This window comes from Lutra lutra, chromosome 10 (assembly GCF_902655055.1).
Source record: "Lutra lutra chromosome 10, mLutLut1.2, whole genome shotgun sequence".
NCBI classification, from domain to species: Eukaryota; Metazoa; Chordata; class Mammalia; order Carnivora; family Mustelidae; genus Lutra; species Lutra lutra.
The window spans coordinates 61,777,541-61,788,636 of NC_062287.1; the positions used below are offsets into that span (position 1 = coordinate 61,777,541).

General features: G+C 49.2%; 2 protein-coding genes across 4 annotated transcripts; one reads left to right on the forward strand and one right to left on the reverse strand.

Annotated features, from left to right (window-relative positions):
- Positions 1-590: 590 nt before the first annotated feature.
- Positions 591-5,486, reverse strand: ARFIP2 (ADP ribosylation factor interacting protein 2). Of its 3 annotated transcripts, XM_047693206.1 has the most exons (8): positions 5,369-5,486; positions 4,434-4,574; positions 4,079-4,175; positions 3,214-3,332; positions 2,811-3,032; positions 2,127-2,284; positions 1,803-1,977; positions 591-1,359 (listed from the first exon to the last, which is right to left on the reverse strand). In XM_047693206.1, the coding sequence occupies exons 2-8, from the start codon at positions 4,530-4,532 to the stop codon at positions 1,204-1,206; spliced, it is 1,026 nt and encodes a 341-aa protein (XP_047549162.1). In that variant the 5' UTR covers positions 4,533-4,574; positions 5,369-5,486; the 3' UTR covers positions 591-1,203. The 3 variants fall into 3 exon arrangements, with proteins under 3 accessions (XP_047549162.1, XP_047549165.1, XP_047549164.1); XM_047693209.1 differs by lacking the exon at positions 2,811-3,032; XM_047693208.1 differs by lacking the exon at positions 4,434-4,574 and having other exon boundaries at positions 5,369-5,478.
- A 121-nt stretch (positions 5,487-5,607) lies between these two features.
- TIMM10B (translocase of inner mitochondrial membrane 10B) lies at positions 5,608-6,476 on the forward strand. Its single transcript, XM_047692927.1, has 3 exons — positions 5,608-5,696; positions 5,872-5,967; positions 6,142-6,476. The coding sequence occupies exons 1-3, from the start codon at positions 5,643-5,645 to the stop codon at positions 6,316-6,318; spliced, it is 327 nt and encodes a 108-aa protein (XP_047548883.1). The 5' UTR covers positions 5,608-5,642; the 3' UTR covers positions 6,319-6,476.
- The last annotated feature ends 4,620 nt before the right edge of the window (positions 6,477-11,096 follow it).

Below are 11,096 nucleotides of genomic sequence, written 5' to 3' on the forward strand. Positions count from 1 at the left end.
GGCCTCTCTGCTTAGACTGCTCTCTCTCTGTTCTTTGCCTGTGTCTACTTGCCCTTCAGGTCTTAGTTTTCAAGGTGACAGCCCATATGCACTCCAGTCTCTGCTAGATGCCCCTCCTCTGCACTCCCACAGCTCCTTGAACTTCTGTATCCTAGTACTCATCACTGCATTATAGTTGCCTGGTTACTTGTCTCTACCCCCCCACTAGGCCATAAGCAATGTGGGAAGGGACTGTGTTTTATTCTCTGATGTATCCCCAGGATCTAGAGCAGTGCCTGGCAAATAAAAGCACTCAGTAAATATTTGCTGTATGAATGAATGGCTGATGAAGGTCAGTGGGCCCAACCCCCTCTAGGCCCTGTGCTCTTAAGACCATAGCTATCTCAGTGCTGGCCTAAAGAGCAAATAAAGCTTTGGCTCCAGCTGGGGCTGGGGGTGGAGTGGGCTCTCGACTGTTCCTAAAACCTGTGACTTCCAGCTATCTGGCCTCTGCTCCTCTGGCTTAATAGGATTTTGGTGTACGATCACATTGAGCATTTCTCCACCCAGCCCACCCTCCTAGAGTCCCCCCACAAATTGACCTCACTGGCCTGCTTTTATGAAAGGTTTATTCCTAGTGCTAGGTCCCAATCTTCCAGGGCTCTAAGCACAATTAAACTGGGTGGGAAGGTGAGAGGAAGCCCATTTGGATGCAGGGCCAGAAATGGGGCTCCCCATTATCCCCGCCCCTTTGGTCCCAGTCCCCTTCTCTGCAATGGGGACACATAGAGGAGGGACAAAGGGTACTGGAGGCAACATCATTGGCCCAGGGGAGCCCAAGAAGAGCTGCCATCGGCTGACAGGGCCTTTTGAGGCCCTGCCATTGGTCAGGGGGCACACCCCAGGAGCTGGGGACAGGCCTGAGGAGTAATGCCATTGGCCAGGGAGTGGTTCTGTCATAGCCTTTGGCTGTGGAGTGAAGGAAAAGATCTGGGAATGAAGCCCAGTGGCCAGGAAGATAAAGGACAGGACAGCAGCTGCTGGGCCTGCAAGCCCCCTCCCTACCCACAGCAGTATGGGCAAAACTGGTGTCAGGCCCCAGCCAGGGAAAGGGAACCCAAGCCAGAGGGGAGGTGGCAAGGGATGTCCCATGTCCAATCTCCCCCACCCTGGGACTGCCTCTCCCAATGTCCTTCTTGATAGCCAGGTTTGATTAGGAGCAGCTCACTGCTCCTCTAGCCAGGAGGGCTTCTCAGCTCCTGGAGGCCGCAGCTTGATGTTGAACTGCTGCAGGGTCTGCTCCAGTTGTTTCTGGTTCCCAGCAAAGTAGGCTGACACGGCATTGTGGAAGAGCAGCAGCTGCTTGTGCATCACCTTGATCTGGGGGTCCAGCAGGGTCAGCTAAGACTGGACTCAGAAGCCCTTCTTGAGCCTGAGCCCAGACCAGGGGTACATGGATTCTGCTCTGATGGTGTTTTTAGGGTGGGGGCTGACCTCTACTAAGGGAGTCAAAGGATAAGGGTCAGTCTGATGGGAGAAACCTGACTTGATTTGCTGGGCCTGGGGTTCTGGTACCCCAGCTCAGGGAATGATTTTTCCCAGTTATGTTCCTGGAATCAAGAGCCAAATCCTCCAACAGAAAAGGGCCAGGGACTGGAGGGTCGGTGACTAGAAAGGTCCAGGAGTTGAAGGGGCTGGGGGAAGATCCCACCCCTTGGCCAGGCTGTATTTCCCCCATCCAGTAATGGGGAGGGTCTTGGGGGTAGAAGGTCAGTGTTACAGATGGGAAGGTGGGCTGGGGACAAAGGGGGTGGGGTTGGCACCTTGTTTTCTTCCAGGAACTTGAGCTTGATGGCCACATCTCCCCGCAGCTTCTCATATTTGTCCCGATGGGCCTGGAAAGTGGCCTGGGCACTCTCAAGTCGACCGCGCGTCCCTGCATCCCGGGGGCCTAGGCTCAGCTCCTCTAAGTCTGTTCGGTAGGCATCATATTCCAGCCTGGGGAAGGGGTGATACAGGCTGGTCTCTACCCCCTGTGTCCTCCACACATATTCTCCTATCCTTTCTCAATTCTTATGACCCCAAAGCTCAAACTTCCACCCAGGCCAGTCAATTCCCAAAACCCTGGGCTCTGCTGGTGCCCACACCTGGCAGCCTCATACTGCTTGACAGTCATGAGCGTGTCTTCCATGGTCTTGGTGACCAATGTGTTGATGCTAGAGACAAAGAAGTTCACAGCCCCTAGCAGGGTCTCTCCATTCTTGCACAGCAGCTTCTGTGTCTCTGCATTGTAGCCAAATTCCTCCTGAGGGCAGAAGGGAGGACAGGCCTTGAGCAACAGTTCCTACCTGACTAAAGCTACAGGGCCCTCATTCCCCTCCTCCCCATGGAGGAAACAGCCATGGAAACTGGAACAACCAAGGACTGCCTCCAGCAAGGCTCTCTTAGCCAGAAAGTTAGTGGGGCCACCCCAGGGATGGCTGGGGTAGGAATGTGGGAGTGGGGTTCTCATATAAGTTCACAGGATGAGAACAGGGAAAGCTAGTGCAGCAGGCAAGGGAAAGGCTCTGATTAGGCCGAGCACTGATGCAGAGAAGGGTTACTTGTGAGGCATCTAGTGTGCCGCCTCCCCCACCCCTCCAACTTCTGAACTTCTGTACAAACCCTTAGGCTGCCTCCACAGGTGAGTGCTGCTGGGGGTAGGGCTGGGCCTACCCTGGAGGGGTTCTCCCTCTGGGCTGCAGGAGGGAGGGAGGGAGGGAGGCTGAGGGCTGACTGCCTGGGAGGGCCCGGGCCCAGTCCCCCCACCCTCTTTGGCCTGACCAAGGCACCTGAAGCTCTGGGGACTTCTGGCTGAGGTCAGCAAAGGCGTCACCTAGTGCATGCTGAGTCTGCAGCAGGCTGTAGAGGTGGGCTGTCAATGCCCGGCCCAGCTGCAGGACACTTTCATACTTGCGCTTCGTCTCACGCAGCAACTCAATCTGCAGCTCTAGCTCCAGGTCCACAGTCCGGGAGCCTCGGCCAAATCGCTCTGATAACAGCTGCTTTGTGCACTGATTGGGAAGTGGGGGAATAGGTCAGAGACCCTAGCACCCTGCCCCTCCCCCCAACAGGTCTTGACCCTAGCATCCCCACACTCCTAGTCTCAGCCATAGATGGGATAGTGGAATCTGGAATATGGGGTAAAGGTACCCAGGGAAAGTGTGGGAGAAGGGAAAAGTGCTTAAATCCCACCTTGTATGTGTTGATGCCCCATTTCTTGACGATGTCAAACTTCTCTCCAGCGATGCCCCGAGCCACCTCATCTCCAGGGCCAGCAGGAGTGGTACTGTGAGATGGATGGCGGCCAGACCCTAAAGAACCAAGTTCTCTGACACCAGCCTCTCTCAGATATAACCAGACACTTCTGTGGGTCCACCCATACCTCCCAGCCAGCATTTGAAAATGACTTTACTAAAGTAGCAGAAACTAGAGACAATGAGATTCTCCTACTCAGTAAGAACAGAACTCGTATCTTGTGCCCTGAGACCCAAATTCCAATATACATATGGCCTCCTTCTGAGGTGGTGATGGGGAGTGGGGTGGGGGAAGGGAGTTGCTGGTGTACAGGGGCAGAGAAGATGGAAGAAAATATGCTAAGAATGGGGTGGGAGGTCAAGGATAGTGGGTCCTGATAATAAGAAACCTCACTGACATCCTCATGTGGAATCTGAGTCAGTGTGAGATTCAAGAATATTTGCTTCTCTAAACTTTAGAGTCTAAACCAAAACTCTGAGAAGCGTCAGAGTTCCAAATCAGTCTCAAGCTCCAGAGCAGGGAGAATGTCTGTGAAATAGAGTTCTTAACGTGATTCGGGTAGTTGCAGCAGAGAAAGGAAAAATGGTCACATCTTAGGGGCTAAATGGCAAGTGGGAGCAGCTGGACAACCCTGGGCGCTAGCCTTGGGCTCTAGCTGACAGTCCATAGGTCTCATACTAGCAGAAGTTCCCAGTATCTCCAGACATACTTCAAGCTATCTTAGACATACCCTATACTCCCCAAAACCATTACCCTACCCTCTCTCCAAACAAGCTTCCTGTCCTGTTCTGATCATTCATACCTGTGGGGATGAGTCCATCACCGGAGCCCCCATAGCCACCAGACACAATGCTGGTTTCATTGAGGTTGGGTCCTGACACCATCACCTGCTGGAGGTCCTATAGGCCAGAGAAGAGGGGGGCTTCAGGAACATTGGGGCAGCTGAAGCATTTGGGGGGTGAGAACAAGCTTGGATTGAAGCATCACAGAGAGAGCACACAAGGGAAGTCTGCATGGAATCAGAATGAAAATTTGTAAAAAGATTGGCGGGAATTAGGTAAGTTAGGGGAAAACTAATGGAATGGGGTAAGAGCCCAGGGCTTATGATTTGGGATTCCTAAATTGAAACAATATGGAGAAGAATCAAACAGAAGCACCTGCTCCAGCCCATCATCCTCAGGAAGCTGCCCAGCTTCACCGTTCCCGTGGATGGGGATCTCCATTGTGGCTGCCTTCCCTAGGATCCCGTCCGTCATGGCTAGGGAAGGGACTGGAGTCAAAGTCTCCACCCCAGTGCCCTGCAAAGCCCAACACAGACAGTTCTGGAAACTGGCCAGTACTCCAGAAAGAAAGGTCTCCCCCACCATTTCAGAGATTTTAGAGGTTGTCCCAAGACTGGAGTATTCTAGGGTTGGGCCCCCACTCCTTTCTTCTTATGGATATGTATTTCTTCTCTCCAAGGTGTGTTATCTTTCCACATGCACACCCAGGCCCCAGATGTCTTCTCATGAACCCTCAACCCCACCAGGACTCAGGTGATCATTCATGCATTCAGTCATTCAACAGACATTTGATAAGTGCCTACTATGTGTCATGCATTATTTGAGGTCACAGCAGTGACCAAGAGACATCAGGTCTGTGCTGTCTTGGAACCTACCCCATGCAGCTGTTTCCCCCCACCAGGTTAACCCCTTTCCAAGGCTCAGGAGCTTACTCCTCCCATTCGGGTATGTTCTCCATTGCTTGGCTTTTCACACTCCCTTAGTGTTTCTTCCCCTTTCCCTCAGGTGGTCTCCCCTTCTTCTATCCCTCCTCTATCCCTTCTATCACCTCCTCTTCCTCGCCCCCCCCCCTCCCCGGCCTTAGTTGAATCATTTGGTGTATGTTCTCGGTCTCTGGGAAAAGCCTCTTTTTCCCAGAACATAGTGATCCCTTCCAAAGTCAGTTATGTCCCCCAGGTGTGTTAGTCCCCGCCCCCCCCATACACCTGGGCATCAGGTGTGTCCTCATCCTTCCCCAGGGCTCAGTGGCATCTTCCCTTAGGGCAGGTTCGTGCGTTCAACTTCCCCTCGCCCAGGTGTGTCCTTCTCACCTCCGGCCGGGCCGCTCTTCCCCTCAGGGCGCCAGGTCCGGGCCGCGCGGGGACCTCAGGCTCCAGTTCCCGTCGCGATCCTAGGAGCAGGTCAGGAACTCGGCGGAAGTGACGTCCCCTCCCGGGCAGAAGAAGCCGGCCACGTCGCAGATTATAAGGGCGGAAATGACGTTTAGCGGGGGCATGGCGATCCTTGAGCCAACCCCCTCAGTCCCAGGGGAGCAGGGAGAGATCACTTCCGGGGCGTTACCGAGCGGCTGTAAGGAAGTGACGTATGAGGGCTGGTGGCGCGATGGAGCCACCGCAGCAGCAGCAGCAACTGAGGAACGTGAGTGGGTGCTGAGTCGCTGCAGGGCCATAGGTTCAGCTAGGATCCTTGCCCATTTCGCTGGACTTCGGAGGGCTGGGAACGTCGGGCTGTGGCTCACGGTCCTGGGAAACTCGAGCAACGAGGCCTCGAGGTGCCCCCTCATTGCTGAGTTCTTTGTCCCCTTTTCTCCTAGTTGCGGGACTTCCTGTTGGTCTACAATCGGATGACTGAACTCTGCTTCCAGCGCTGCGTGCCCAGCCTGCACCACCGAGCTTTGGATGCTGAGGAGGTTAGGTGGGGGAACTCTGTAGGGAGGTTCGCGGTAGACTGTTCCCAACCCCGACTTCCCCTGCCTCTGGCTCTGGCCTTTCCACGACCCTTACCCCTAGGCTAGGGATGGGAAGGAAGGAGACCGACCCGACAGGACACCTTTGGCCTCTGCTTCACCCTGTCTTCCATCCAGGAAGCCTGTTTGCACAGCTGTGCTGGGAAGCTGATCCATTCCAACCATCGCCTCATGGCCGCTTATGTGCAGCTCATGCCTGCTCTGGTACAGCGCCGCATCGCAGACTACGAGGCTGCCTCAGCTGGGCCAGGTGTTGCTGCTGAACAGTCCGGAACCTCACCATCAGGCAGCTAGCCCTCTCAACTCCAGGAAGGGAGGCACTGGATGGACCCTCAAGTTGAAGGAGCCAGTGGACCTTGGGCTGGATGCAGCCTGTATATAGAGTGAGGGGTTACCTGAGAGCTGGGTACTATTGCTCCTTTTCCCGAGCCAATAAACCCGCTTTTACTCTCTTTGGTTTATGTCCTGGTCGGGGAAGGTTTGCTCACTTTATTGGCATCATCCTTTATTCTGTTAGCTAGCACATATCGATTGGCTTCAGCCCTGGCAGTGGAGAAATTGCTGTCTGTGTGTAGAAGGAAAACCTCAACATTCCTAGGCACCTGGTTATAGCAAGATCTGTGGGTAAAATTTTAATGTTAGTGACATCAACAGGAAGTTGGTTTCTGCCCAGATGGCAGAGAAAATGAGACCTCTTTCTAGCTCTCCTTCACTTAAACCTGTCTGACTTAAATGGCTCATTTGTGAGCTAGTGTGCAGTCATTCATAATTCTTTTTGTGGACTCTAAGGAATTCTGCTAGATGTAGAGAATGGAGCAGATAACTAAGGACAATAAGTAAGAAATTACAGACAGGGTTTCTAGGCATTGCCTCCCGGAAAGTCAGTAGCTCCAGAACAGAGATGAAACCTGTAAGAATTTTGGGGTGTTCTGGAACTTCAGCCATCATCCCAAGTTGTTACTTTCTTACTATTTTCTGTCTACCCCAGGATGAGTGGTAAAGCCTTTACAAAGAAGATCTGTGTGCTTGTCTTCACGAGAGTCAGAAAGGGGAAACTCGGAGGACCATATTCTGCTATATAGCCAGACCTGAGGGACAGAAGCCCAAGGGAGAAGTAAATGATGGTGGTTATGGGGAAAAAGGGAATAAAACAAATCCTTGGGACTGCTTTATCGTTACCTGCATGTCTATAATTTCAACTCTTCCGTCCTCTACCCTATGTTCCTGCTATCTCTTTTCTGTTATTTCCATGTTGAGCCTCTATTCTTCTCTCATTTATCGTCCTCCTTTTGAAATTTACTTCTGTATTCAGCAGTCTCAATGACCTATCCTCCATCACTGCATTTTCTTGCCTCCCTTGTGTCCTTTTTATATCATTCCAGCTGTTTTATCTTTCCTTTTCCTCCATTGAGACTGCTAGAGAAAAACACAGCTGTGTAACGAGTGGCACTAAATATTCAAGGTCTCCAACTTCAACCAAGCCCTCACTACCAACAAGCAACCCTTTGTGGCTTCCTGGTGTATTTCATCTCCTAATCACCATGGTGATTATTTTACACCTTCACTGTTCTTATCTCCCACTTCACGTTTCACTGTTCCCCATCGGGTGACCATGTGTTTTTTTTTTTTTTTTTTTTTTAAAGATTTTATTTATTTATCTGACAGAAATCACAAGCAGACAGAGAGGCAGGCAGAGAGAGAGAGGGAAGCAGGCTCCCCGCCGAGCAGAGAGCCCGATACGGGACTCGATCCCAGGACCCTGAGATCATGACCCGAGCCGAAGGCAGCGGCCTAACCCACTGAGCCACCCAGGCGCCCCTGTTTTGTTTTTTATAGAGGAAATGGAAGTTCTTAGACATTGGCTCCCACAATAATAACAAAAACTCCTGGGGCACCTGGGTGGCTCAGTGGGTTAAGGCCTCTGCCTTCGGCTCAGGTCATGATCCCAGGGTCCTGGGATCGAGCCCCACATTGGGCTCTCTGCTCAGCAAGGAGCCTGCTTCATCCTCTCTCTCTGCCTGCTTCTCTGCCTACTTGTGATCTCTGTCTGTCCAATGAATAAATAAAATATTAAAAAAAAATAACAAAAACTCCTTAAAACTACCCACAGAGCAGACATTCCTCCCCCCCCACTTTGTGGATCAGGAAGTTGAGATTCTCTAGTAGCAGACCCTTATAGATACAGATCTGACTTTAGAATCCATGTACTCTTTACTACACCAGGCTGCCACTCAAAATATCCGTTGAGCCACCCAATTTGTATGGGTTCTGATACTGATACATGTCCTGCTTTATCTTCATCTTTTTATAGCAAAACTACAAGTAAGAGATATTATCTCCACTTAAAAGATGAGGAAGCAAGAATCCAGAATGTACCAGAACCCTATCTTATACATAGTTAACTCTTGAGAAAAGTGGCTCCAAACAGCTTTTTGCCTCTTTAGCTCCTGTATCTTGAACAAAAGCTTTTGCTAGGAACCTATTAGTTACTGACCAGGAACTTCCCTACTGAGTGGCTTTGTGCATACCAATAAAGTTCTCTCCTTGGTAAGTAACTACAGCTAAAACAGCTTGTGAACTTAACAATTCCAAGATGGGAATGGGGACCTGGAATACTGTGATGCTGGTGGGAGGACTCTTCTATATGGACATTCGTGTGTATCCTTCTAGTAAATTTCCATTGTAAATTGTCTCTGTTTCCATGTCACTTAACTACTACTTGCTGGAGAAGGGCTAAAAACAAGATCTGTCCTGACTCTAGAGGCTATGTTCTCTGAATTTCCAGAGTTTATCTTGCTTGTTTATCTGCACCGAGCCTGTCCCTAGGCTTGGAAAAGCAAGTATCCCTCAGTGTAATCCATTAGTTAATCCCTTAAGTTTTTAACCTCTTCTTTTCTCTTTATAAACATGTTCGGTACTTAGAAGAACCCTACTGTTGTTATCCATCTCCTGTAGTCACTGATGGCCCCTTCAGGTCTTGCCATAAAGTGATATCCATTGGTGTAATGAGAGCAGTGTGACATTTTAAGCACAACACAAGAATAAATGTTAAAGCTCTATCTCTTATCACAAATACATACTGGAGACAGAGTTGGTGTTCTTGCCATTGTGGCTTCAGAACTTAACTGCCTACTCCTTTGCAAAGTCTGATTCCTTTGAGTATATTGAACTATACCACCTTCTCCCATTACTTGTCCTTAGTAACTAATGCTTTCCTTAAAATAGGTAGCCCTTGGTCTTCCTATAACTTGATGCTTTAATGTTACTGGACAGTCCATTCAGTAGTTCAGTTTCTTAGTTCCTCGACTCAGTCTTAGTCTTCCTTGTCTTAGCTAACCACACCCTTAGTTATGTCCTGGCCATTGTCATTACCCCAAACTGCTCCATCTTTAAAACACTATTACCAGCATCTTATTTACTGACTATATTCCTTCTGCTTTGCTTATTGATATGTCCTTTACTATTCTTTGATTTCACTGGAGCATTCAAGCTATTGATTTCTACCTTATTTCCATTAACTTATTTATTTATTTATTTATTTATTTATTTATTTATTTATTTGACAGAGCACAAGTAGGCAGAGGGAGAGGGAGAAGCAGGCTCTCAACTGAGCAGGGAGCCCAATGTGGGGCTTGATCCCAGGACGCTGGGATCATAACCTGAGTCGAAGGCAGCCACTTAACCAACTGAGCCACCCAGGCAGCCTGCATTAATGCCTTTTGTCGTAAGATTCCTGTCCAACTTAAATTCCATTCCTTCTCGGAACAGGCTAAATGTCTTTGTCATCTCTTTATTGGACTCAGATAAAATGAGACATTTGACTGTGTTTGAATTTGGACAGCTAAAAGCCCAAGGAAATCACTACAGAGCAAATTTATAAGACTGAATTCATGGTTACCTGGGTCAAATCAAGACTCAACTCCTATAATCCCACTAGATTTTTCCAGTTTCTGCTGGTCCCTGCAATGACCATTCCAAATCAATATTTTTTTTTAAAGATTTTATTTATTTATTTGACAGAGATCACAAGTAGGCAGAGAGGGAGGAAGCAGGCTCCCCGCTGAGCAGAGAGCCTGATGCGATTCAGGGCTCCATCCCAAGACCCTGGGATCATGACCCGAGCCGAAGGCAGAGGCTTTAACCCACTGAGCCACCCAGGCACCCCCAGATCAATATTCTTAAGCCTCTTACTACCCTCACTATTCCCTTTAGTTTTCTGCAGGTAATTTTTTACTTTTTTTACTTTTTAATTCATAGGTAAAAGTAGAAGCTCTCAGGAGTTCCCACAAAATGTCGCAACAAAACTTGGTCACCCGCTTATATCTGCATCATTCTCTTTCCCTCCATCTAAATAGGACAAGCATGTCTCTTAAAGCCAATGCCTATTCCTGCTCTGAATCCTAGTCCTTCTTTGGGAATCTCTGACTTTTTCCTATTTTGCTATATTCTCACCATTGTTCAAACATGCTAAAGACTGCCCTGTTACAACAAACAAACCACTACCTTATTTCCCTTCCAACTACTATCCTATTGTTTTCCACTTTACAGCTTAACTTCCTGAAACAGTAGGATACTGTGGCTGTCTGCATTCCCATTCCTCCACCACATCTGTTTTGACTTCTACAATCTTTACTGTGTTGAAATTCTTGATGAGGTCACCTTGGCCCACCAAATGACTCATATCCCTGAATTCAGTGATGATTTTCCAGTCCTCATTTTACTTCACTTCTCAGTAGCATCTGGTACTATTGACTGGTCCCCATCATGTTACTCAGTAGCATCTGGTACTATTGACTAGTGTTTGTGATTCCATTCGTGGTTCTACTGCTACTTTCACCACAGCTTTATAGCCTCCTTTGAGGTTCACCTGCTTCCAGCCTTTACATCTAAATGTTTCTCTAGGGCCTCTTTTTTCTCAGACATTTTTCTAGGATTGTGTCCCCACTCAGCTTCAGTTACTGGTGCCTTCCAGATCTCTCTTCTGAGCTACTTAATAGACATTCCCACTTGGGTGTCTCAAAAACACCCCAACTCAGCATGTTTTCCTCATCAGCTTTCCTTCTATACCTAGT